General features: G+C 46.6%; 1 protein-coding gene across 7 annotated transcripts; it reads left to right on the top strand.

The window, feature by feature from the left end:
- Nucleotides 1–347: 347 nt before the first annotated feature.
- Nucleotides 348–26,233, top strand: ADNP (activity dependent neuroprotector homeobox). 7 transcript variants are annotated; one of them, XM_027645783.1, is made up of 9 exons: nucleotides 348–455; nucleotides 1,605–1,780; nucleotides 4,867–4,988; nucleotides 9,720–9,875; nucleotides 11,197–11,242; nucleotides 12,425–12,731; nucleotides 18,784–18,896; nucleotides 20,091–20,183; nucleotides 22,086–26,233. In XM_027645783.1, exons 5-9 carry the CDS (start codon nucleotides 11,204–11,206, stop codon nucleotides 25,209–25,211), a joined length of 3,678 nt encoding a protein of 1,225 aa, XP_027501584.1. In that variant the 5' UTR covers nucleotides 348–455; nucleotides 1,605–1,780; nucleotides 4,867–4,988; nucleotides 9,720–9,875; nucleotides 11,197–11,203; the 3' UTR covers nucleotides 25,212–26,233. The 7 variants fall into 7 exon arrangements, with proteins under 7 accessions (XP_027501584.1, XP_027501586.1, XP_027501583.1 ...); XM_027645785.1 differs by lacking the exon at nucleotides 1,605–1,780 and having other exon boundaries at nucleotides 9,723–9,875; XM_027645782.1 differs by lacking the exon at nucleotides 1,605–1,780.
- The last annotated feature ends 1,326 nt before the right edge of the window (nucleotides 26,234–27,559 follow it).

Raw genomic sequence — 27,559 nt, 5'->3', positions numbered from 1 at the left:
CTGGTGTGGCGGGCGCGGCGGGGCCGGACCTATCGGGACCCCCGGGGCTCCCCCCCCCCCCCCCCGGCGCGGCCCCCCCCCCCCCCCCCCGCCCATGAGACCCCCATGCTAATGAGGGGCTGGCGTCACTTCCGCTCTTTCTCGGCCGCCATCTTGGCCCGGGCAGCTGTGGGCAGCGGGACCCGGCTGTATTGTCTGAGGGGCCCGGGCGCTGCCCCCGCCTGCCGCCCGCGCCCCCGCCCCGCGCCCCCGGACCAGTGCCCGCCGCTCCCGCCCCCGAGGCCGCCCCGCACCGCCCGCCCCGCACACTGCCCCCCCCCAACATCCCCCCCTTTGTCTCCCCCGCGCCGCCGCCGGCTCCGCTCCGCCCGCCCGCCCGCCTCGGGACCGGGCGGCGCCGGGGAGGGTCCGGCGCCCCCCCCAGCCCGCCCTCGCTGCGAGGACAGCCCGCTCAGGTAGGTGCGAGCGCGGGTCCGCGGGGCGACCCGGGCGGGGGCAGCGCCCGCCCGCCCCCTCCCTGCCTCCCTCCTCCTCCTCCTCCCGCGGGCATCCCGCGCCCTGCCCGCCGCGCCGGCTGCGGGGCTGGCGGCGGCCCCTCCCCACCGCACACATGTTGAGGAGCCCCGGCGGCTGCGGGCACCGGGCGCTGCTCCCGCCCCGCCGCTAGCCCGGCCGCCTCCCTTCCCCGCACGGCCGCGTCCCGGGGCAGCGGCAGCGCCGGCCGGGCCAAGCATCCCGGGGTGCGGCTGCACCGGCCCCGCCGGCGGAGCGGGTGCTGAGCGGGGCCAGATGCGATGAATGGGAGCAGCCGAGGGGTCCGTGCCCGCGGGAAAAGGCGGGATCCGCCGCTGCCATCCCGAGCCGCAGCCGCGGGATGGAGCGGCGCTGCCTCACCCGCCCCTGCCCGGGGCTACAGTTACCGACACCGCTCCGCAGACAAAGGCGGGGAACCCACCCCCGGAGCCTCGCACCGCACCGGGGAGACACCCCCGTGCCGCGCACCCCCTGCCCGCGGCGGCTGCAGCCCGGGGGGGTCCCAAAGCAAGCCCCGCGGGGTGCGCGGTGCGGGGGTGCCCCCATCCCCGGTACCCCCGGCCGTGCCCGCGGGGGACACTCGGGCCCCCCCGATCCACCGCAGCCAGGCCGGGGCGCTGCGCGGCGGCACCGCCAGGGGGCGCCCTGCGCGCCGGGCCCCGCTGCGGCGGGGGGGGGCACCGGGGGGGCCCCGGGACCGGGGGGCGGGAGGAACCGAGGGGCAGGAACGGGGGCACCGGGACCGGGGGCACCGGGACCGGGCCGTGTCACAGCCGGACGGGCCTCGCGGTTGGTTCGCTCGCTGAACCCTCGGGCACGTGGCTGCAGCCCCCAGCCCAGGGCGCGGGGCGTTCCTCGAGCCTCGGGGGGCTTTGTCTGGGGCCGCGGGGCAGAGCCCCCGTACCTGTAAGTGTTGTCGTTCGTTGTTTATTGGGTGTATTTGAGGCGTTTGGTAGGTGTGAAAGAGGTTTTTATTCCTGCACCCCTTTTTTCTTAAGTTGGGGGGGTTTTTTGCTGGCTGTGTTTTTATTTATTTTTACGCCTATTTTCTGTTTCTGTTGGAGGTGCAGGGTGTGAGCTAATGGAGACACAGCGTTGCTGCCTGTCAGGGTAGCACGGACCGACCTTAGCTGACTGCTGTGGCTCAGCTGTGTGTGCCCCAGCACTGCTCCCTCCTGCAGGGTCTCAGGAAAACTTTCATTTGAGGACTCTGGCAACTCATAATCACAAGTTGTCATCCTTCTAGGTGAGAAAGATGGACCAGCCTGCTTGAGAAACAGAAAAGCAGGGGATTTTTTTTTTTTGTGCTTCTAATAACAAACCAAACTCAGGCTTGGTTCCTGTGCAGATGTGCATTTGCAGATGTTGGGCAGTACTTTGCTGTCAGCACATGGACAGGTACCATGATATGTGCTGAAATCTTCAAACATTCGCCAGAGACAACACCAGAGGAACACCCTGTTGTTAAAAGAATTGCACCAGATGCTGATGGGTTACCTAATGGTAACATAATGGTCACCTTTTCTGAAGATTATTACAGCAAATACTTAAACTTTACACGACAAATAACTTGTTTTTCAGAAGTAAAACTAAGTTAAATGGCTTTGTACTTTTTCTTTTCTAGTATGCTGCCCTTTACTCATATCAATATCATTTTTAATTAGCTCATAAGAATTATTTTTTGGTCTCCAACAGAAATGAGTTCTTCCCAGTGTCTGGGGACAGCTCTGAGATTATTGCAAACTGATTTGTTTTTAGTGCCCCATTATTTAAAAAAAATCTTGTTTTGTTTTGAATTTGAAGTGATGATCCATCAGACAGGTTTGTAGAAAGTATCTCCTTAGGTTACCACTCTTTATGCTTCAAACTCTGTTGTCATGAAGAGCTTGTAAGCTCACTTGTGTTCAGGTGTAGGAGGGAGATGCTTTGGAAGTGTGGGAGATGAGGAGGGTGAAAGGTGGCTGGTTTTGCTTGTAGGTACGACAGACAAGTGTCTGCTGCTCACAGTGCTTAGGAATGAAAAGCCTTGGGAGAGGAGCTTCTTGGCTGGTTTGGGAAGTTCCTGCCCTGCAGCATTAACCATCAGCTGCACGATCACCACACCTAGGAAGGTGTGTGTGCTCCTCAGGAGGAGGTGAAGAACTTCATGGTGTTTCTGTGTGTGTAGGGTGGAAGTTACCAGTTGTCACAAGGTGCCCATGAGCATTTCCAGAGCTGGTGTGTCTCACTGACAGGGGTATATTGCAACAGCATTTTAACTGAGCATTAATAGTATAAAACCTCATTTGTTGGGTGCTCCCCAAACTCCCTGTGCCGTGACTGAATCGCCCGTAGGTGAATGTGTTCCCGTGTTCTGGGGAAGGTGAGCTGTGCTCACACACTGCAGAGGGAATAATGGAAGATTATTCCCAACCCAGCTTTACCACTCCATAATAACAGTAAACACTGAAAGCAAATGTGAAAGTTTACCGTAGCATTCCTGGAATACAGAAACATATCAGAATCTTATCAGTAGTCAGAAGTCATACAGTCCAAATGTATATTTTATAGCTTCTTATTAAGATGGCAGCTGATTTGATTGATGCAAAGAAAGCAATTGAAACAAACGGTTTTGTGCAGCAAAGGCAGTGCTCCTGGGTTAATGTGTTTATTTTGAGGTGGCTGCAAATCAGATTTAGCAGGTTTGTAAGAAACTTATTGGGGTGTGTTTTGTGGGGTGGTGTTTTCAGAAAGGGAAAGTTGTCTTTGCTCCGCTACTTGAAGTTGGTTTAGGTTGGGAATGAACAAACCAGTGTCAGATCTGAGGAGGTCTTGGGTGTCAGGAGAGGCAGGGAACAGGTACAGGGCTGCAGCTGCTCAGTGTGTCACAGGTGTCACTGAGCTGCTTTATCTGCAGGGGAAAAAATGGGGGATTTTTTTTAAATCATTAGTTCAGCTGAGGTTTTGTATTAATGATGCTGCATTTACTGGGGTTGTGTTTTCTAAGGTGCTTGTAACATGCTTGTTTAAAAAGTCAGCAGCTGACTATACTGGCCTGCATCTGAACAAACAGCACAGGAGTTTTTCATTATAGTAAGTCAAGATCTGCTCTGCCTAGATTTATATCTGTATAGGTATATAGGATATGGTTTCTATGAGCATAATTGTAACAGGATAATTGTCAATGTGGAGGTAGTCCTGCCCATATAAGTAGATCTGCTGATAGAAGTGTGTTCTTAATAGTGTAAGAGATGGAGATGAGAATGAGAGGTGCTGGTCTGAATCTGTATGTGCACTAGAAGGAAAAGAACTCTTGTTCATGTTAATTTAGTTTTCTTAAAAAGAAATCCCATACCTTCTGCATATGTGGAAGATGTGCTTTGCCTCAGCTGACACACTGAGGAAGAGTGCCCTGGCTTTCCTAGGCAGGATGGTCAAATTGCCCTGTTCCTTTTGAGCTTTCAGGAAGAACTTAGATCTGGTTTAAAAATCAAATACACGTTCTAGATTTGAATAAAGACATTTTTCGAGAGGGTGTAGCTCTTATTTATCTACCTGAGGGCCATATGCCTCGAGGCAAGAGCTGCATTGTTCAGAGCTTCACTGCAGCTCTCAAAAGGCAAACAGGAGGCTTGAATTTAGTGTCTGTGATCTCACAGTAGTGCTCTTGAATGTGTGTGGCAGTTGATGGTTTTGAGTAAGAATGGAGTAAATATCATTTTTTCTGCAGTGAGTCACTTACAGTTACCACCATTTATATCCTTAGTTGTTGAGGTTTTTTTAAGGAGGTATTAAAGATTATTTTGATGAAAAATGACAGTGACTGTTGGCCTATGCCTGTGTAGTTGACCCTGTGAACACCCCACACCTGCAGGTGTATCCAGATCGTGTTGCCAAATGTTTCATTTAGTATCTACTTCTGGAGTAGCGTCTAAAACAATTTAAAAGAAATAGAAACTAAGCAGCTGTATGAGCAGCTGTCCCCTGAAGAAACACTCAGCCCATCCAGCCCCTCAGGTGGAGGAAAGGGCCTACTCTGGCTTCAGTTTGCTGTCTCTTCCCTGCCCCAGCCCCCAGCTGTGCTCCCTTTCACCCCGTGTCACCTCTCCTGTGCTCTGATCTCTGCTGTGACTCTGGTAGTTTGTGCTCGTGCTGCAGCTGGCCCAGGGGAGCTGTTGGTGATGCAGATTCATAGCAGCAACAGTGAGGGGACAAAATGGCTCTCGGAATCTAAGTGGGCAAGATAATGGTCTTAAAATGCTTTTTTTTTTCCTTCCTGACTGGTCCAGCTCAAGTTTGTGATGTTCTGTTCTGTTTTGTTTCCCCATTGCTGCTGCTGCTGCTGCTCTGAAGGCCTTGCCTGTGGAAGGTTCCTGAGTCAGCTGGAGGACAGCAGTAGCTGAGGTGGATTAACACTGGAATGTAGGCAGGGGCTGGAGCACTTGGGAGCTATGCTTAGACAGAAAGGGAAAGAGGTAAGAAATGTGAAGTGGTAAGACTGATTTTAAGCTCTTCTTTACAGACTTTACCCAATCTCATATTGCAGCATTTGTGCATCGCGTGTGTGAAGTGTAAGGCAGAGGAAAAACAATCAGCACCAGCCTCCTTCCCTGACTATTTTTACACTTTAAATACTCAATGCAGCCAGTTGGCGAGATCCCTTCAGTAGCTGATGTATCTGCTGTGTGAGAAAGCAGGGATTGGCAGGGCTTTGGATGAGGCTGTGGAAGTGTTTGTGTGCTCCATTGTGCGGCTGGGCTGCTCTGCCCCTCCAGGCAGGCCGTGCCTCTGCTGGGCAGGACACACGAGGCTGCACTTCCCTCCTGGTGTAAATACCTGTGTGTGTGTCTGTGCTGCCATGAGCCCTGTTCCTGCTGCCCTGGGGCTTGGCCCAGGCCCAGCACTTGTGTGTGGTGAGTGAAGGAGCTGCTCTGCCCCCAGACCACTCCTTTTCAGCTGGATGGGGCTCTGCTCTGGCTGCTGACACAGTGGTGATGTCAGGAAACATGACACACGAGGCTGGGGACCCTTTTCCCTTGCAGTCTAATCTGGCTGCAGTTTCACAGTCAGTGTAATCCAGTCACAAATTACATGTATATTGATTATTTGCTTTGTTCCTGCACATTTTACAGGGACTTCTGTGCCGCTTTGTTTAATTAGACAAATGTTTTTGTGAGCTTCACATTGAAAATTTTAAGGTGATTCTTGATTTAATTTGAATAGTAACTGCTCATTCGTTAACCATTCTTCTATTTCCAAAATAATTTTTATTCTGGGGTTGTTCATGCTTAGCTACAATCTAGATGAGGATTATTTTGCAATTGTAGAGCATATTCATGCAGCCTTTTTTCCTGATCACTGAAGTGTGGATATCATGGTGTAAGCAAATAATATCCTTTGTGCTTCAATGATCTCCACTCTCGATTTCAAATTTCAGCAAGATGTGCAGGCTTTGCTGCATTTCACACCCAAATCTTTTAGAAATAGCCCTAAACAAGCCAGGCTCTCCTATTGAGTATGTGTATTGCATCTTGATTTCACTGCACATGTCTGTATGCATATAAACATTTATCTTTGGAGGTCTTGAACAGGCACAAAAATATTCTTTAAGATGGCAGTAGTTGTGCAGACCTAATTCTTGAGCTGCAAGTGCCTCTAATTCAAGATTTCCTGTGCCCTGGAGAATGGACACAATTGCAAACTGCTTCTCAGAGTGTGGTAGATTGCTGGTGTTGATGTGGGCTTTGTCATGTGTGTTCAAAAGATGATTTAGCAACAGCACATCCTTTAACACACCTCAGCCTATGTCACCCAAATCAAAAAAGCCAGGAGGAGCTCCCAGCAGAGTGTAGGGAAGCAGGTTGTTCATCAGGAGCAGAAATGAGGAGTTGTGGTTCCCAGAGCAATCGAAATGTGACCATTTTGGATTTCAGGGTGGGGCACAGAGGTGCCACAGTGCCCAGAGCTCCTACTGAACAGAAGTTGATGAGGAAACAGTTAATTCCCGCTCAGTTTTGCAGTGAGTGTCCACACCCACCAGATGGAGCTTCGGGCTCCAGTGGAAAATTCCAGAAATTGAGCAAGAATGAGAAGTGTGTGAATGACTTAGGAGATCCCTGTCTGCTGGACTGCAGAAGGTGGGCTTTTAACCTTTAAATAAAGAATGAATGGAGACAGGCACATCAGCCTTATCAATTCCTTTCACTCCAGCTGTCTTCCATGAAGTTTCTCCTATGATGACAAGTTGGGAGTTCTTAGTGCAAGAGCTGAAGGGACACAGCAAGCACCAAAAAAGAGATGTAAACCAGAGTTTCATAAACTCTTGCTAAAAATTGCCTATAGCCATTGAAACAGCACAATAAAGATTTAGGCTCAGAATTTCCTCCAGAGGATAAGATGGGAGTGTTTTAGTGCCACACTTTAGAGGGACTCATCTCCTCTCCTGAAGCTAAGTTAACATGGGATGTCAGGAGAAGGGGTATGAAACAATCCTTTTGGTTTGACACATAACTTGAATTTTTTTGAATGTAGCTGATTTGATCTCTGAAATGTTCTTTAAATGTTTCTTTTTGACAAAGGGTCTTTTAAGAAACAGTGTGTTTGTCTGTGAGTGGGAGCTGGTGTCATGTGCACAGTGCTGCATGAGTTTGGCAGTGCTTTGACCAGGTAGCAACTTGCAGTTGTTGGTTGCCTTTAGTTCCAGGTGTCTTAGTTTTAAAACAACCTCAGTTTTTTCCTCGGGGTTTGATTTGGGTTTTTGTGGGTTTTTTTCACATCTTTTCAATAAGTCCTGTTTTGGATGTAGATGGTGGGTTAAAGGACCTTGGATATAGGAACAAGCTGAAGGGCTGGGGCTCGTTTGCTTAAGGTTGAACTGAAGTGCTGTGTCTGACCTGGAGCTGTGCATCCCAAATTCCCCACTGGAGTTGGGGTGTGTTGGAAGCTGCAGGACCATCCTGTTCCCTGGGCAGGACCTTCCAGCTGCAGTGGCTGAGAGGAGGTGCTCTCAGTTCAAAATGCTGCTGTTACAAAACACTCTCCCTCCAGGATTATAGTGGATTGGAAAAATGAGCCCTGAGTTGTCTGGCATTTCAGATGTGCTGTTAAACTGCAAATCTCATTACCTTCACAGGAGTGTGGGTGCACAGCCCTCAGAAAACTAGGCCAGAAATGCTTAAATAATGTGAAAAGGGAAGAGTCCAAGGGAAGAAAGTGAAAATGCTCAAAGTCAGGCAGCGATAGATGTGTCGGGAGCTGACTCTTCAGTCACTCAGTGCAGGGAGGAGAGAGATTTAATTGCAACTCTCACCTTTTCAAGGGAGTTTTTAGTAGCTTCAGTTCTTTCAACTTCTCTGTTCTCCCTGGTATTTCTACTCCTGGTGTTTTTGACTTGCTCGCTTTTCCCTAAAACACCTTTTTGCTTCCTGGCTCTCGTTCTTCCTTGCTCAGCTGTCCTGGAACTGTCATGTCCCAGAGTCCCAGGGACAGGCCATCCCTGTCCTCATGTGAATATAGAGTGTTACACACCACCATTCCACACAGCACCATTTAACCTGCATACACAGGGAGGCAGCTTTTCTGTTGCTGTGGGAACCACAGGTTCATTTTCTTGCATATTTTTCTTGTATTTTAAGAGATTTCACTCAGTGTTGCACTACCAGGCTTCTTTACAAATCTGTTTCATGGCTGCCTTTTAGAGCATGTTATTAAATGTAGTTAGCTGGGCAAATTGTTAAAAGTTGCCTTATTCTAAAAGCAGTTGGAATAGGGAGATAAAAAGCTCAGTATCAAGAAACCAAGTCTTGTTTCATCTCACCCAGGATCTTAGAGCTGCAGCCAGCTCTGATGTTTGCTCCTGTGTTGGGCTGTTAGATAAAATACTGGCAAAATAAGGGCTAAAATAAAAGAAATTTGGATTATATAGAGTCAGAAATGCCAGATGCTTGGGGATCCTTGTCAGCAACACAGCGCAGGGCAGTGATACTCAGTCTGTGGAGACCCAGCATGGGATGAAGTGCTTCCCTGAGCTCAGCATCATCAGCCTGATAAACTAATTGTCACTGATCTGCTCTCAAGGCTGATGGGTCCTCACCCACAAGTGTGCTTTCTGCAGGGAGGATTCCATGGGCGAGAGGTAATTTGGGCTTCCTAGAGGCACATGGGCACTAAGTTACCTTCTAGTTAGAAAATGCTTCAGTATGAAACAACCACCTATCATCCATCCTTACCTGTCTGAAGGTATGGCTGGTGCTCTTCTTAAAGCAGATGCAATATTCAGTTTTGCCTCAGTGCGAAGCATTTTAAGAATTTTGTCTTTTTTAATTTCTTAAAACGTTTTAGTGTCTTGTGTTGAAACTGTACTTGCCAAAGAAAGCAATCTGTACTTTCAGCTGTGGATGTTCTGTCTGAATAATGAAGAGATTAAAATCTAACAATTTATTTTGTTTTATGCCTTGGCAAAGTAATTCTAAATGACTCAAGGAGTTTTGCTTTTATGAACTTTAGATTTGGCTGTTCCAGATTTCATGGTGCTGCTGTTGTGTCTTGTGTTTCCAGTCTGTTCAAAACTGAGTTTCTGTCCATGGCTGATGGGAATTGAAGAGGGATCAGTCTTCCAGCAGAAGTGTGATCATTTACATACCATTCCCCAAAACTTCCCATCCTCCTCCTAGCAATGTAACTGAGTTCTAATCTGAATTAAATTCCTTCCCAAAGGAATGTGTGTCCCCAGGGCTGTGACTGAGCCCTGTTTGATGTCCCACAGTCTGGTCATTGAAGGTGGGGCCTGTTTGTATGGACCCTGCAGGAAGAATGAGCTGCCCAAGGCAGTGCAGTTGCTGGGGGTGTTCACTGTGTCCCTCAGGGTGCAGCTGTGGGTGGTGCTGAGAGCTCAGGGCAGTGCAAACAGCTCTGAACCCCCTCAGCCAGAAGGTTGGCTGGAGTGTGAGGAGGAGCATTCCCGCTCTGTTCACTGCTGGACTTGTGCACTGGGTGCCTGACCTGCACTCTGAGCACCTCATGGTTCCTCAGGCAGCACCACCCAGCACAGTCTGCTGCTTAGACCACCAACTGGCTGCAGCCCTGTGACCTGCACTCAGAGCAGCCCAGGCACAGCGCTGTGGTTTGGAAGGAGCACTGATGGCTCATTATCAGTGTGAGATTGCCCTTATCACACCTCTTTGTCTTTCCCACTTTGTTTTGTACAGCAGGCTATGATCCTCCTCCTGTGCCCGGGCTGGGGGCTCCCCCAGTAGGTGCAACATCCCCCTGAGCGGGCGGCCTGCAAGAGAGTTGGGTTTGGAGGCTTTTGCAGGAAACTTGTCCAATGAGTCTGAGACGCCCAAGCACCATTAATTTTGGAGGTAAATGCCTTGTCATATGTACTGAATAGATGGGGAAGAGTTGAGATTTTCGTTTTACAAAGTATGGGCAAAAAATAGTAGAAAGGATTGACTGTTTGCTTCTGAGGTTTGGATGTTTTGAACTTAAAAGGAACAACACCAACTTGAACTCCAGAGAAATTGAGGGGTGGTGGTTTTGGGCTCAATCAGCCTGGCAGCTTCACTGCAGATTAATTAGTTTCCTGGGTTAAAATTTTCTCCCCTCTGTTGGTTTAAAACCATCAGAAGTAAAAGTGAAAGCTGATTCTGACTGCAAGGGAAATGACCAGGCTGCATGAAGTAATGCCATGCTAAACTGGGGGAAAACCTCTGAACTGGGGCAGGGAAGTTCAAAGATACTTAATTCAAGTTGGATGTCCCTTTAAGTTATTCCTTGGAATCTGACATTACATATTTGAATCTCAATTGAAATGTTTAATTTTGGAAATTCAGCTGAAATGCTCTTTATTAAGTTATTTTCTATCATTTGTCTGTAGCTTGGTCTGTCAAAGTGGGCTGTGTAAAGGGAGGGGAGGGAAGAATACTGCGAAAAGTTAAGCCAAAGGGGAAAAAAAAACCCCACCAACAAAACAATCAAATGATAGAAAATATAACAATTAGTCCCAGAAGGCTTTTTTTTTTTTTTTAAATTACAAATTTAAATATTGGTACTTACCTTGGGTGGGGGAGGGGGGAGAATAATTTGCATGACGTGTGTTTTACTTCCAATTTAATTCGTGCTGTTATTGGAATTGAATCAGGTTACTGATCAAATTGTAAAGATAATGTACGTTTAAAAGTGAATGAGTTAAGTTTGCTCGAGTAAACACCAGTAATGTCCTGGCACCCAGCCCACAGAGAAGTGAAACCCTGGTGGAGGTTTGCAGTGTCTGGGTTGCACTGAGGATGTTGATCCTGGGTTCTCGTTGCTTTCTGATTTTAATGCCAACTGTTATTCCCAAATATTTAATACCTAAAGCGAGGCTGTCTGGTAGAGAGCTACCTACACCTTTTAATGAAGTAATTTGGAGCATAATCTGAATTTTCTGTACTAATGTGTTGCCAAACTGCATGCATTTTTTTGATTATGGTGTTTGACTCTGCTGCAGCCCTTCCCTTTTAGTATTATGGATATTAAGAAATTTGGGGTTGAATTATTGGAATGAAAACCATGGGATCGTGATACAGAGCTAACAAAGGCAATGGACCAGAGGAGAGGGTTTAAGTGTGTGGGGTGGGGTATTTATGTAGGGGAAAGGAACAGCTTTTAGAATAAGGGTTTGAAACATTGCTTTTTCTGTAGGAAAAAGATGGAGTATTGCATGCTGGGAACAAGTGCTTTCCAAAAGGTAGCTAAATTTTAAAAGTACATTTGTTTCATTTTGTTTTGGGCTTTGCTTAAGTATTCTAATCTAGTAATTTTGTCCTTTTCTGCAGTTTTCATTTTGATTAGACCTCTGCAAATCTCTCTTCTAAACAAAAGTTAAACAAAAAAGCCCAACCAAAACAAACCCAAAAAACCCTCAAACCTGGGCCACAATTGCAGTTTGTCATTGCTGAAGCATTGCTCAGTGTGTACAGAAAGGAATTTAAAGGTTGTTTTTAATGATATAACTTCTTCCTGGGGTCTGTTTTGTTCTCCACGATTTCAAAATCGCAGGTATTAACATTGTTACATTAGAAGATATGAATGTGTTGGGTGAATACAGAGAATAACCAAAAAACCTTTTGTTAAGTGTAATCTCCATTGGCACCTCGTTAAAAACAAGAAACTCAAACCTCAAAACCCCAAACCCAAGAAGCCCCACTCCTGGGGAATGCTGTCAGCAGAAACTCCAAGTAAATAGTCTCATTTTTTTCCCTTTGTTCTTGTGAATAGCAAGACATAACATACTTGGAGGAAGTCTGAGTAGATGAGTCAGGACTTATTTCATTAACTGCAGTTAATGTTTTGGCCAGGTTTCCCCAGGAAACAAAGCTTACACAATTTTTCAGATTGTGGCTTGTCTCCTAATCCCTCCTCCCAGCCAAGAGAAGAGGGAGCCATTTTCAACCAAACTGGGTGGAGATGGAGGTCTGAAAAGATCAATGAGCACCTTTAAGTTTGGTTCAGTGCAGCTCTCCACTAAGGGAGGAAACAGGTTTGACCATTCCCAAGTTTCCTTCCCAGCTCTCCTAGCAGCCTGTTCCTTCAGTTGGGTGCAGCAACGCCGAGGGGCCGCTAAAAGCTCGGTGGGAGGGGTCGTGAGGAGGGCACAGAAATCTCAGTGCTCAGGCCTGGGGCTCCAGGGCATTCCAGAGGGTTCCAGGGGGTCCCTTCCCGGTGCTGCAGTGAGGTGAGGTGGTGCCTGGAGCTGGCAGTGCCTGTCCTCATCCAACACGGAGCGAGCCCAGGGCTGTGCAGGGGAGAGAACAAGCAGTGCATTGTCCTGGCTTAGCATTCCAAGTGTGGACTCCAAAGGAGTGTTGGTGTTGGTGCCTGGCTGGGTGCATGTATAGTGTGTCATTCCATGGATACGATATTATTGCAGGTACAGCAGCAGCTCATGATGCCCCGTAAAGCTTTTCTTTCCCAGAAAGAAAAGCAGGCTCGTGCCAGGGAAAGGGATATGTTAAAAAAGAGGAGGAGGCGACAAGACTATCTCAAAAGAAGCGTGGAACCACAGAAAAATACTGAAACAATAAAATGGCACAGGGATGATGAGAAGAGGAGAGAAAATGAGCAAGTTAAGGACAAAGATATCAAGAAGCGGTGGAGACAGGATGAGAGAGAACGACGAAAGAATGTGGACGCTATGAATTGGCACAGGGAAGAGGAGAAGAGGGAAAATGAGCGAGGTAAGGACCAAGAAGGCCAAGAACCAGCAAAGAAAGGAGGAGGATGAGGGGGAAGGAGCACCGAAAGGATGGACCTTTGAGGCAGCAGAGGATGATGGGGAGAGGGGAAAAGAGAGAGTAAGAGGAGTTCTGGTTTATAAGCATGTGCAGAAATGTTGCTTTAATGAACTAGAGTTCTTACATTGCTGATGATTGTAATAAGATTGATGTGAGTGGAGATGTAAACTAACAGTCACAGTGGGACAGAAGAGGCTGGGTTTACACGCTGCTTATCCAATTGCCTGTTTGCACACATGCTCACACCTAATGCTTTGTTCAGCAGTGCCATTTTGGTGTCAGATCACCCAAAACTTCAGGTTTTCTCAGTCTTCATAATAGGAGTAAATGAGAGCATTAGGAAAGGGAGGGTCAACCTTATGTGCTCATAAGAGAAGGTAAAACTTTATTATAATTTTTTTTTTAATAATGTCCCTAAGAGAGTTGTAATTGCATGGACAGATCTATTCTGAGGTCAGTTATTTAGCATAAGTTGTATGGAATTGTGAATTTCATGGAATGCCTTTAAGAAGCAGCAGCTCAAGAGATGAAAAGAAGAAATTTGAAGACATTAGGAAGAAATTCCTCCCTGGGAGGGTGGGGAGCCCCTGGCACAGGTTGCCCAGAGAAGCTGTGGCTGCCTCATCCCTGGAAGTGTCCAAGGCCAGGTTGGACAGGGCTTGGAGCAACCTGGGCTAGTGGGAGGTGTCCCTGCCCATGGCAGGAGGTGGCACTGGATGAGCTTTAAGAGCCCTTCCAACCCAAACTGTTCTATGAAGATTCTATGAAAAAATAAACTTAGTGTATAAAGGGTGGTCTGAGGGGTAGATGTTGCTTATTATGAGTAACTTTCTATATTTCATTGTGAGGAAAAATGCTCTCAAAAGGAGTTTCCAGCTTTCTACCTCTATGTTCCTGTGAGGTTTTTATTGTAGGCCTGGGAATCATCAGCTGGTAAAAAGAAACTGAACGTCAAGAAAATTGCTAAATGTGTGTAAAAAAAGTTTGCACTTCCTTTTTCATTCATATTTTTCACTCAGTACTCACTAGGAAAGGTTAATTTTTGTAGTTCTCCTTTTCTTGATTGACTGCTTCTTCTAACTGCTCTGGGAACTCAGATCAACTTAGAACTATGTTCATGACACTTTTGAAGGAAATAAATGAAATATCCAGACAGGAACTTCCCAGTTATTCCTCTAGTCCCATCAGAGTCTAGAATTCCACTGGCTTGGTTGTGCCAGTGATGAACAGGCACTTGGGAAGAGCCAGTGGCCACTGAAGAGCTTTGGGATCCCTGTCCTCATACAGGTCTGGGATGCCTGAACTGGATAAAATGCACTGGGGGCTGGGGGGTTTGTGTCCAGCTTTTGGGGAATTCCATAACTGGTTTTTACCTGCCATTTCACAGCAGTGCTCTCTCCAAACCTGGCTGGGTGCAGACTCTCCCTCAGAGAATGTTCAGGTCACCCACGTTCTGTGCTTGCTCGTCATGGGAGGTGTCCTGTGTGGGCAGGAAATGGTGTCATTTCCAGTTAAGCACAAAGAGAAGGAAACCTAGAGTAGGTTTTCTAGAAAACCTAGAGTGGTGCTGTCATGGTGCCTTTGCACAGCAAGGTCTTCCTGCAGGTTAGTTCTTTAGTCTTTATTTCTTGATGAAAACACTGTTTTACTGTGCAGACCATGACATTAGAAATACACTGTGCTTGCTGCTTGCACTGGACCAAAGCTGAAACATAAACCCAGCCTAGTGAGCACCCTGAATAGTGTCCAAAATTGTAAATAACACAGTGGGCAGATTGTGAATACTGGCTGAAGATCTCAGTTGAGGGAGAAAGGCTGTCTGCCACTGGTGCACCTTTCCCAGAATCTCAGCAGCGTTGTGGCCTGTGGGTGCTGTGAAGCTGCACGTGGGAAGATCAGTCCTTTCATCAGTGAGAGCTGGAACAGCCCCACACCTGATACCTGAGGGTATCAAAGGCAGCAGATGCACAGCAGCTCCTCTGCTGAGGGCCAAGATACAAAAGACCCACCGGAGAATTAAGATTTTAGTTACACTAAAATAGAAAGATCTTTGGGGGTCTAAAGTCAGGTGGGAGTTTTCTCTTTTTTTATCCCCTCTGATCATTTGGTGGATGTGGGTTTCTGGTGCTTTTCCCTCTGGTGGTCCCACCCCTGGCTCTGAGTGCAGACCTTTGAGATCAGGACACCCCTCCTAAGGCAGGGCTGTTTGCCCTCACAGAGAAATGTAGCATAACATTCGCTGTTGCAACCTAGAAGACTAAACCAGACATACAGTTGCTGTATTTTACAGTAATTTTTGCAAATAATTGCACAGTCATCTTTTAAATTCATCTTTTGACTCAACTCTTAGGTGGTTCCAGTCCCTTGGTAACTGGTATGTGTCAGGGCTGAACTGCTTGGCCAGTTGAAGCTGGTACAGTGAGGGTAGTTTATTAAATGTTAAAACTGGTTTAAATGTAACAGGAGGATGTGTCAGACATTCTGGGTGTTTTTAGAATAGAGACTGCAATTGTTTCCATCTGGAATTTGAAGTGCTAGGAAGTCAAGTGGTGAAGAGGTAATTTGGAGTTGGAAGTCACCAAAAGTCTGTCTAAATGCTAAGATCTGTTTAAAAAAAAAGCAGTGAAGAGTTTGGGGTTTGTTAAAAATGCTTTGTGGCTATACAGTGGCTAATTTGGGGCTAGACCTTGTTTCCTTTCTGTGTTGTCATGCCATAGAAATGAGAAGTCCTGGTTTCCTGTTCTTGGGATATTTGCACTGTTAAGTTCCTAAAACTGAGCAGCGATGGTGGGTTTTTTCCCAACTATTCTCACCAGTGCTCCTGAGAGCATTTCAAGGTGTTACACCATTTTCCCCCCTACTTTGCCCACTGTGGCTGACAAGGTTAGGGATGGATGGAGAGGAAAAGCCTTTTGCTGTGGGACAGGAGGGACCTCAGGCAGACAAAGCATCCCTCGTTTCCAGAACACCATTAGTGTCTGGCTGGTGTTGGAGATGCTGCTCAATCCCAGCAGGTTTCATGTCCACACCCAAGGAGGTGCCAGCAGAGGGTTGTGTACAGTGCAATTACAGTTTGAGATACTGCTCTAAATAGAAATGGAGGGAGGTGCTAAAAGCTGCTTTTGTAGTCACAAACTACAATACTATCTGGCTCTCCACTGACTGTGATTAAATAGTCAGAAATTTCCTTAATCAAATGAACTGTACTTGCTTGAGAATGAGGTTTTTTTGTTAGATCAGGTGAGTTGGATTCAGCCATCAAGCAGAACTTGGTTGATTTTAAAAGCTGATCTGTAAAAGTTCAGGTTTCAGATGTGAAGATTTAATTTTCTCCTCTGTTACAATGCAGGGGAAAGGAAGGTCCTGGAGTTTCTTGTCTTGTTAAGACTTCACTGAGGCAGGCAAAGGGCAGAGGCAAGAGCTTGGTGCAGAGAGACCAGAGATCTTCTTTCAGGCAGTTCTAAATAATTTGCTTTTTCTTTGGGTTTCTGTATCACAGTGTATTAGGCATGTTTAGACACAGTGATTAAGATAAAGCATTTGGTTCCTTTGGTGAAGAAGTTTAGTGGCATTTTGTGCTGAAATCAGTTATTTGATAACAGACTTTATTTGAGACTTGTGGCTGACTCAAGTTCACAAGTGATCACTTCCCAAAGCCAAGCTCTGCACTGACTGGGGTGAGACCAGAAATGGTTTCTTTGCAGGCAAAAGGAGTTTGTTTTTGAAGTGGGGACCTGGATTTTAGAGAAAGCAGCAGGGCTTGCCAGGAGCTCTCCCATGACTGGTTCATGCACTGCTGTTTCTGCAGTTCATACTAATCACTTGGGGTTTTCTGGAATAAAATTTCTAGGACATTATCTCTTTGGATTTGAAATTCACATGAAAATATTAATTCAAATCCTGAACACACTTGACTGTGCTGCTACATAGAATTTTGTATGTTAAACTGGAGCCTGCAGGTAGTGCCTGGAGGGGTTACTGAGCCAGTGCAGTCCAGAGAGAGCCACATTATCCCACTGCCTTCAGAGAGCAGGGGCTGGTGGAGCCAAGAGTCATTTCTTGGCTACATTAACATTTTGCACTCTGGCTCCATGACCTGCAGCAGCAAGAACTTATAATAAATGGCTGTTCTTGAGTTTGGGGAAAAAAAAAAAAATTCATGCTCTGCTTTGAAAGCAGACTTGTGTGACTTGACTGTAGCTCAGAGTTGAGAGCCATAGCTCCAGTTCTGGTGAGGGAAGAGTTGGAATAGACTGTTAAGGAAGCATACTTCCTTTCTAATATTCCTTCTCATTTCTTTAAGGATAAAACCACTCTGTGCACTATGTGCTATTTTTTTGTGTCCTGTTAATGAAGTTCTAGTATCACACAAGTCAGATCTGATTTGAATCTTTTTAAACCAATTTGTTACTAATGTTTCACAAAACTGACATTGGTGACCCTCAGCCCTGTTGTTAAATATTTTCAATTACTCTTTCTGTCTTTAAAATGGACCTGGCTCACTTCAGGCTGTATTAGACATTGTTTTTACAATTAAAGCAAAATTATTTTTAGTCAATGAAATTTTTGTTCTACTTGTTGAAGTAACTAAACTAATTGTAAAATTGCCCTGAAACAAATAAATGTGCTCTTTGTGGTCTTAATTTTTTTGATACAGCAATTTCTCAGTACAAATTCCTGTTTACAAGATAGATATCCATTACTGGTTTCAAATTTTCCACCATTTATGTGCTTGTACTTTGACATAAATGGTATTATTTTTATTTTACTTGATCCAAAGGCATGTTAAGCAATAGCAGAAATAACAGGATGCAGCCTCTGCCCAGAGGTGCTCACACAGTAACTGATACCCCGTGTGGGCAAGGCCAGGGAGAAAAGAGAACAGAACTTGTAACTCTGGAGTAACTTACTCAGCCTCACAGACAGAACAGTCACAAAATCTTACCTATGTTGAAAGTGGTTTTTAAACTTCTCTGCCACGTGTGCCTTTAGAAATAGCTCTTAATACAAGTCAGAGGCAGTGGCCATGTGGATAAATCAGAATTTGATTAGAAAATCTGATAAAGAACCATAACCTCGAATTCAGGGTTCAGTAACTGATTTGCCTGAGTCAGTTTTCACAATAACAAAAGGTCAGAAACTCGGATCAGACCTTATTTCCCAGCCTTCATGAGGATTTAAAACAATTCCCTGGGCCAGAGTGAGCAGGCTCTGCAAGGCCAACATGAATCACCCTCGCTGTTTGAACAGTCAGGGTCCCTCCTGCACAGAGGGAGTGTCTGAGGCCTGGACAGTGCTAGAGCTGCAGGTGAAATCCTGATACCAGAGGAGGGGTGGGAATGGGGAGAGCAGAGGAAAAGAGCAGCTCCTGTTGTGTAGCTGACAGTTCCATGTGCACACAGAGGTTTAAGCCATCCCTTGTACTTCCCCAGTGGTTGCTCTCTGAAGGTCTCTGACCAAGCTCTCAGGGCCCCTCTTCACAGAAGGATCTTTGCTAAACAGCTTCAGCCACTTAAAGCTCTAAGTGCAGTAAAGGAGGGAAGCAGCATTAGTTTCTCACCCCACCTAAGCTGAGTGCAAGGGGCATCTTTCTCACCAAAGAGATGCTGGTACCTGGGTTATAAGGCTGACACAACCCTTGGAGCTCACCTTGCCAGTTTTCAAATCAGTTAGAACACGTATGCACAGGAGAGAAATGAGTCCTGAAGTACTTTAGCACTACACTCTAAAAAAATAAGTTATTTCCAGATGCACTGAAAGTCCTGCAATAGTTGTTCCATCAGTTTGTTGCCTTGTTAAAGTGCCCTCTCCAGCCTTATGGGCAGCATCAGCCAAGAACAATCAGGCAGAATGTATAGTTTGTTAGTTAAAGGTTCAGCTCTGATACGAGTTCTGTGGGGAAATGAGACAGACAATTACTGATAATTAGAAGTGCAACACTGTCAGACAAAACATATTTGATTTAAACCTTTTCTCTTACTCTCTTTTTCAATAGAAACTATGTTCCAACTTCCTGTCAACAACCTTGGCAGTTTAAGAAAGGCCCGGAAAACTGTGAAAAAAATCCTTAGTGACATTGGTTTGGAATACTGTAAAGAACATATAGAAGTAAGTATGGCACCTCCCAAGTGTTAGAGCTGAAATTCTCCACAGTTAGGGGCACTGAGAGAGATTTGGGATGTGACATTATTTTTAGACCTGTTTAAGTTCTACACAGAGTAGGTGCTCATTAAAAACTTGAGGTTAAATATACCTGTAAACACTTATTAGAAGGTTTAGTGGAGCCAGGACACACCTGAGGCCCTGTGTGACTGATTTGGTGACACTGAGTTCTCTTTGATTATGGTGGATCATTAAGTGGCACCTGGTACTGAACACCCAGGAATGCTGCAGGAACTGGGAGCAGTGTGGGATGTTTGGGGTGGGCAGAGGATGGGTCAGTCCATGCTACTGCAGGTCAGAAGTTAAAGAACCACTTCATGCCTGTGTCAGTTCCTACAAGGGAAGGGTGTTTGTGCTGCTGTCCTGGACAGACTCCATCAGTGCTGTCCCACAAGTGCAACCTTCCTTGACAGTTCCCCACAGCCCCTTGCAGCTCTCAGCACATGACCCATTGCTTTGGCTGTTCTGTCTGTGTCTTGTGAAGAGCACTGAAGTGAGATGTGTAAGGGAAAGAAATGCCAGTCCTTTCTGCTTGGAGAATTTGCTGGGCCAGTCTCACGTTTAAGGGGAGAATTCTGAACTGGGACAATGTTCATTTCAGTGGAAATGTTATTTTTGAGTCCTTCTGTGCTGCTGACTTCCATGCCAAAGTACTTCATAAGGTTACTTTTTTAATAAGAATTGAGTGTCTTGGACATCACACATCTCCAGCTTTAAAAAATTTTATCTGAATTCCTGTGTGAAATTAATTTAAATTCAAACAGACCCAATCAAACAAAGCAAACACCACACCAGTATCCCCCAAAAAGCAAGCAAGCAACCAAAAACCCCCAAACATCAGAGTCTGGGAATACTTTTCTCCAGGATTGCTTTTGAAATGAGTATGTAACTACAGTCTTGGGTTAATCAGGAGATGAGTACTGAAAATGGATCTTCAGGTGTTTTATGATGCAGAGAATGTTCACAGCTCTGCACGTGTGAGGAGGTGCCACACCCCCACTGCCTTGGGTTTATGATCTGTGCCCTTTGCCAGCAGCCCCTGGGGAGAATCCAGGGAATGCTCAGGGATTGCTTAGGGGTTTTGGTCCGGGTGTTTGGTTCTGACTCTCTGTCCTCTCTTCCCATCTTCCCCTTTTCCAGGATTTTAAGCAGTTTGAACCTAATGACTTTTATTTGAAAAACACTACATGGGAGGATGTAGGACTGTGGGACCCATCGCTTACGAAAAACCAGGTTGGTAAGAGTTTGAGTTGACACTGTGAGTCTGAAGGTGGTTCGTGCTGAAGGGCCTTTCACAAACATGCCAAGAGCTTTTCCTGCAGTTTTCCCCATGGTTCATCCTGTGTTGGCAGCTCAAGGGACAGCAGAAAGCTGTGTGCTTTGTTCTGACATTTTTTTGTTGAGTTACAATCCTGGTGTGTCTCAGGAGTCTGGGTGGCCAGTACTGGAGAACTGATGGCTCCAGAAACCTTGCTCAAGTCAAACAACTGCGCACTAAGAGCTCATTCCCACCTCTTTCCACGCTTAGCACAATTCCACCAGCCTTCCTGTCAAAAGATCAACAGTTTTATACAGTTGGTGATAATTTTTTTACTTTTCCTGGATGGTTTATTCCCTGTTTCCATCACTTTCAGAAGTTGTTGAACTGAACACATCTCACTGCTGCCCTGTGCACGGTCACTGTCAGTGCCCGGCAGCCACAGCCAAGGGCTCCAGGAGCTGTAATCCCACATGTGCTTGGGACATACCTGGATCTGTACAGCAACTCAGCGACACTGGAACTGTTGCTGTTGAGGTGTTTCTGAGCCAGTAATTAAGGAAATTTGAATTGAGCCAGAAGTGGAAGGAGGAAATGATACTTGTTGTTGGTTAGAGCAAGTTGTGTGTGCTGCAGTGCCTCTCCTGATGGTGCAGTGCAGAGTAACCCCAGCACTGAGGACAGAATCCTCTCTACAAAGCAATCCCTCTCGTAGCACCTCAAAGATCAGGGATTGCTCTCAGAGGAGATGGGAACCTGACGTGGGATGGATTCCTAGTGTTAATCTGAAGATGTCCCTTTATTACTGTGTTCCATAAAATACACTGATGTCCCTTTTTCTAGCTAATCCAGAACAAAAATTGTAATATAAAAGGAGGCAGGTGTTGGTTAGTTGGTTTGCTGTGGCCTGTCTCCAGCCCTCCAAGTGTCTGAGGCTCCAGCAGGTGCCCAGAGGCAGATGCTTCCTTGTGCAAAGGAACAGTGCAGGTTTCCAGCTCCTTCACGTGATCTGTGTGTAGCTCAGTGCACAGGACTTGTTCTGACACCCACGAGGAATGTTTGTAACTATTTGAATTCCATGTCTTGCCTCCCCTGAAGTACCAGGTTGCTCGTGGCCATCTCTAAGGCCAGTGAAACTTTGGTTTGTGGTGCATCAGTTGACAAGAACTGCATTGGCACCACATTAAATGTAACAAAGGGAAAAGCTGCAGGGAAACTGCAAGGGTGGAATTTTCAAATTTTTTTCCTGAGTCGAGGTTGGTTTAAAAATAAGCTTTGTGCTTTGATCAATATGAAAAGGCTTGGTGGCTTTAAGGGCTTGCGTAGCCTTAGTCTGTGTCTTGGTAAGCTGAAATCCTTTTGTTCACCAAAAAATAGGTTTTGAATTCCATCTTTGATATTAAAGTGTGTAATGGATAAGGACACTGAAATAGCTCAAGTTATAGATCCCTCTTACATCTCTAGGAGTCTGGCAGATTTAGGTGGGAAGTACCTCATCTGGATACAGTCTCATTCTCCTCAAACAATCCTGTTTGCCTTTTCCCCCAGAAATGAGCTTATGGGGAACCTTTTGTTGCAGCTCAGCTGCAGGGAAGAGGCTCTTTTGTGACTGGTGGGAAAGAGGCTTTTGAGTCAGCCCTGCCTGCTGAGGTCATGGTTAAACTCTTGAGGGGCCTCCTGGCACATCACATGTATGCTCAGATGATAAACTTCTTAGGAGGCCAGAACTGGGAGAGAAGAAATTAATCGAAAGGTTTGGGATGGTTGCAGGGGGTCTCGCGAGTATCGTTTAGAAACGTTTTGGGAATATTTAGTGGATGTTGTTTTCCTAAAAACTGCCGTTCACTATTGAGTCTGTGCTCTGTTCTCTGTTCAAGGACTATCGGACAAAGCCCTTTTGCTGCAGTGCATGTCCATTCTCCTCGAAGTTCTTTTCAGCCTACAAAAGCCACTTCCGGAATGTTCACAGCGAAGACTTTGAGAACAGGATTCTCCTCAACTGTCCCTACTGTACCTTCAACGCGGACAAAAAGACTTTGGAAACGCACATTAAAATATTCCATGCTCCCAATGCCAGTACACCGAGTGGAGGCATCAGCACTTTCAAAGATAAAAACAAACACGAGAGCCTTAAACCCAAGCAGGCTGACAGTGTGGAACAAGCTGTTTATTACTGTAAGAAGTGCACTTACCGCGACCCGCTCTACGAGATCGTTCGAAAGCACATTTACAGGGAACATTTTCAGCACGTTGCTGCTCCTTACATAGCGAAGGGAGGGGAAAAGTCCCTCAATGGTGCGGTTCCGTTGAGCTCCGGTGCCCGAGAGGAGGGGGGGATCCACTGCAAACGATGCCTTTTCATGCCGAAATCCTACGAAGCTTTAGTGCAGCACGTGATCGAAGACCATGAACGGATCGGATACCAGGTCACTGCAATGATAGGTCACACTAATGTCGTGGTTCCAAGGTCTAAACCTTTGATGCTCATAGCTCCAAAACCCCAGGATAAAAAGCCTATGGGGCTCCCCCAGAGGATGGGTGCCCTCTCCGCTGGAAGTGTCCGGTCTCTCTCGTCACAGCAGATGATGAACAGACTCACTATACCAAAGCCTACATTAAATTCCACAGGAGTGAATATGATGTCAAATGTTCACCTACAACAGAACAATTATGGGGTCAAATCAGTGCCCCCAAGTTACGTTGGGCAGCCAGGGGGGAGGCTCAGCCTCAGTGGAAACGCGCCCGTTTCTCTTTCCCAGCAATCACAAACGATGAAACAGTTTTCAGCGAGTGGGAACGGAAGGCCTTACACCCTTGGAGGGGAGCAGAGGTCCCAGGCCTCAGCAAGGTACTCGCTGCAGTCTGCCAACTCCTCCTCACTGTCCTCGACACAGCTCAAACAGACCTCGTTGTCCCAGTCACAGGCAGCGACCAGGGCTTTGGGCCAGTCTGGCTCCAAATCCCCCGTGGCTGCTACAGGTCCTTCCTCTGTCAACACATCATCCACACAGAAGTGGAAAATCTGTACAATCTGCAATGAGCTGTTCCCTGAAAACGTGTACAGTGTCCACTTTGAAAAGGAGCACAAGGCTGAGAAGGTGCCTGCGGTCGCCAACTACATAATGAAGATCCACAACTTCACTAGCAAATGTCTCTACTGTAACCGCTACCTGCCCACCGACACGCTGCTCAACCACATGCTGATCCACGGCCTGTCCTGCCCCTACTGCCGCTCCACCTTCAACGACGTGGAGAAGATGGCTGCTCACATGAGAATGGTTCACGTGGACGAAGAAATGGGACCTAAGACTGATTCCACTCTAACCTTTGATTTGACGTTGCAGCAGGGCGGTCACACGAACATACATCTCCTTGTAACCACCTACAACCTGCGAGATGCTCCCGCTGAATCCGTAGCTTACCATGCTCAGAACACTCCCCCCATTCCACCAAAACCACAGCCCAAAATCCAGGAGAAGTCTGACGTACCCGTCAAAAGTTCTCCACAAGCAGCAGTGCCGTACAAAAAAGATGTGGGGAAAACTCTGTGTCCTCTGTGCTTTTCAATCCTAAAAGGACCTATCTCTGATGCTCTTGCACATCACCTACGGGAGAGGCATCAGGTGATCCAGACGGTTCACCCCGTGGAAAAGAAGCTGACCTACAAATGCATCCACTGCCTCGGGGTGTACACGAGTAACATGACGGCCTCGACCATAACGCTGCACCTGGTGCACTGCAGAGGGGTGGGCAAGACCCAGAACGGGCAGGACAAGGGCACGTCCCGGCTCGGCCAGTCCCCGGCCGTGGCGCCGGTGAAACGCACCTACGAGCACGTGGAGTTCCCACTCATGAAGAAAAGGAAAATGGATGACGAGGACTCCCCCTCTGGCTTTGAGGAGAAGCCTGAAGAACCCGTAGTTCTCGCACTGGACCCCAAGGGTCACGAAGATGATTCCTATGAAGCCAGGAAAACGTTTCTTACAAAATATTTCAATAAGCAACCCTACCCCACGAGGAGAGAGATCGAAAAGCTGGCGGCCAGTTTGTGGCTCTGGAAATCCGATATCGCTTCTCACTTCAGTAACAAAAGGAAGAAATGTGTTCGGGACTGTGAGAAGTACAAACCCGGGGTGCTGCTCGGCTTCAACATGAAAGAGCTCAACAAAGTCAAACACGAAATGGATTTCGATGCTGAATGGCTGTTCGAAAACCACGATGAAAAGAACTCCAGAGTCAATGCCAGTAAGACTGTTGATAAAAAAATCAACTTAGAAAAAGACAATGAGAGTTCCTCAGACAGTTATGAAAATATAGAGGAGGAATACAACGAAAGCCGTAGTCCCTTTGGTCAGCGCATCTCTGACGTTAGTGGGAAACCCACATCTGATGGCACAGGGGAGAACCCCGAGGACAGCATATCCAAGGAAATCGTGGAAGAAAATGCATTACAGTCTCCAGAGAAATCTGATCAAAAACAAGAGGAAAGCTCTAAATATGAAGAGATTATTTCTGCTGAAGAACCAACAAAACTGGTAGGAGACATTTCAGATAGCGAAGGTGATCAGGATGATGCTGTGGAATGGAAGGATGGAGCTTCCCAGTCTGAAAGCGGGCCTGGCTCCCAGCAGGTCTCGGATTTTGAAGATAATACATCAGAAGTAAAACCAGAAGTGTGGACAGATGAATCCTCCCAAAGTGAAGATGCTGGGAGCAGTAAACCAGCTGTCGAGGCCAAAGGGGGCGGATCCGAAAGTGATGAAGAACAGTCAAAGTGGAAGAATCGTTCCTATGGAAAAGTAGAAGAGTTTTGGTCTAAGGACCAGTCGCAATGGAAGAACACATCGGAGATGGAGGAGAGCCTGTCCAGTCAGCAGATGGAGTGGCAGAGCAGCGCGATGGACAGCGAGGACGGGGAGCCCTTCGCGGGCGTGGCGGCCGCCGTGGCCGAGCCCATGCACGGCAGCCTGCCCGGAGTGGAGCTGAGCAGCCAGCAGGCATGAGCGGCCTGGGCACAGCCTGGCATCGGCCTGCACTGCCCCACACCCCCTGCAGTGGGACTGTGCAGCTTCACCCAGCTGGGACTGCTCCCAGGGCTCGGCCTGGCCTGGGGTGGCCACTGCTGGCCCAGTGGGCCTGGACGGATGCTCTTGGCTACTCTGGCTTGAGAATTCCTGCTGGGATGAGCACAGTAACTTAATGTGAAATGGATATGCTGGTGGCTCCAGAATGCACACAGAGAAAAGCAGAGGTTTATTTTATCTGCATTTCCAACCTTTATTCACCTTGTCCATGTTGAGTTGTGTCTTTCCAACATGCCCCTCTCGGCGGCGCGGCCGCGACCCGGTGCACCTGTATAGCAGACTCTGGGGAAATGGACTTTTCATGTATCATTCTGAATAGTTGAAATGTATATTTGTACAGTCTTTTAGACCTATTCAAGTGAAGCTTATGGAACTGTTCTTGTGTACCCATCATAGATCTGTTTCTCTTTTTTAGTGTTGCCCTGCTGTGTAATAAATGCTGTATCTAGTTTCCCTAGCAAAGCTTGAGACTGCTCTAGTATGAATTTTGACAAACTTAGTTTTTGCACATAACCTTGTACAATCTCCAACCAGAGGCCAGCAACATAAAAATATATCTGGGCTCTGTTGTATTATAGAATTTTCTTGTTCTGAATATCCTTGACATGACAACTGATGACAAACGTATTTCAGAGCCATTTTCTGAAATCTTTTAAGCTAAAAAAGAAAAATCACATGCAAGAAACAAGTTTGCAGCTACTAATTTTGACACCTTTTAGATCTGTATAAAAGTGTATTGTGTTGAAGCAGCACACTGAGACAAAGTGCTGGGTTTGGATATTTAGTTTTATCTTTAGTTAACACCAACAAGGTGTTGTATTCATTTATACCATCTAATATATGACACACTGTTGTAGTATGTATAATTTTGTGATCTTTATTTCCCTTTGTATTCTTCATTTAAGCATCTAAATAAATTGCTGTATTGTGCTTAATGTAAATATTTGCTTTATTACATGCAACTGGTACATTCCTGGTTAGAAAATCTCACCTTGCTGTGTTCATTCCTTTTTTTTTTCTCTTTTGTTTTTCCAAGTGCTCCACAGCCCTGCTGGGGCCTGTTTAGTACTTACTGAATAGAGTAATGTCCTTCAAGGATATTGAAAATCTGCACAGCCAACTTGGGCTGAAATTTGTTGTTCCTGTTCAGTGTTGTAGAACACAGAGTTATAAATAGAACCGTAGTGGTTTGGTTGTTCTCCATCCTAGGGAAATTGTGAATTCCTTGCCTTTTCCATCCCTTTGTACTCAGTGAATGGAAATTGCTTTCACCTCTAAAAATCCTCCCCAGAGCTGTGTCTGGAGCACTGTGGCCTGAGGGACAGCAGAGCAGTGGTGCTGGAAGACTGACCACTCCCACAGGGAGGAGCACAGGCTGGGCTTGGCTTGGAAGGAAAAGTAATTTGGATAGCAGGAAAACTAAAAATCAGGTTATTCAACGTTGGGATTGGTTTGGCCAAGCCAGTCCTGCACTGTGAACATGTGCAGGGAACAGGCAGCTGAGCAAGGCAAGCTGAGGGTTTACTGAGGGCAGTCTAATTGTGATGACAACAAAACTGTTCTTCATCAGAGCAATGAGTGGGACTCATAAATCCCAGTTCCTAGTGTTTGATACTTAACAAGAACTAAACTGACCTGTGCAGTTCTCACTGGTGTTGTAAAGCAGGGAATAATTCTGTGTTTTCCAACACTTCAAGCAGCAAAACCATTTCCCAGAGATCTGGAGCAGTCAGGTGGGTTTAACTGTACTTGGCCCTGGGAGCCAAAGCTGAGACTCTGCTCCACGTGCTGCTGACACTGCAATGAGCATTTCTGGGATTTGTTGGACTAACTCTGTGTGTGATGACTGAGAACAGGTACCTGGAGGTGGAGATGATTTAGATGTGTCCTGTCCTTTTCCCCCTCACAGAAGGGACACAACTCTTGTTGTGCTTTTTTACCTCAGAGGAGTGGAAGTTGGACTGGCCGGCTCCCAGTTCTGAACTCCAGGGGTAGATGTTTCAAGAACAATACAGGAAAAACACTTTGGCATTTACATCAGCAAAAGAGCTCCTTGTGTTTCTCTGCTTTAAAAGAAAACTTGAACCTCAACTTGTTTTGTGAGCAGGTTTTCCAAACTATTTCATGGAGAATGACTTCAGTAAATCAGGTGAGAGTTTGTTAACAACCACTTAGAGCTGTCAGTGGCTTGATCTGTATCCCAGTAGCTCCAGGCAGGGAGTCCTGGAAAAGCTGAGTCCTTTCTAAGAAAACTTGGTTGTGTTCCT

This window comes from Corapipo altera, unplaced genomic scaffold (genome assembly GCF_003945725.1).
Source record: "Corapipo altera isolate COAL_440 unplaced genomic scaffold, ASM394572v1 64, whole genome shotgun sequence".
Taxonomy (NCBI): Eukaryota; Metazoa; Chordata; class Aves; order Passeriformes; family Pipridae; genus Corapipo; species Corapipo altera.
This window is presented reverse-complemented; position numbering and strand designations above follow the sequence as displayed.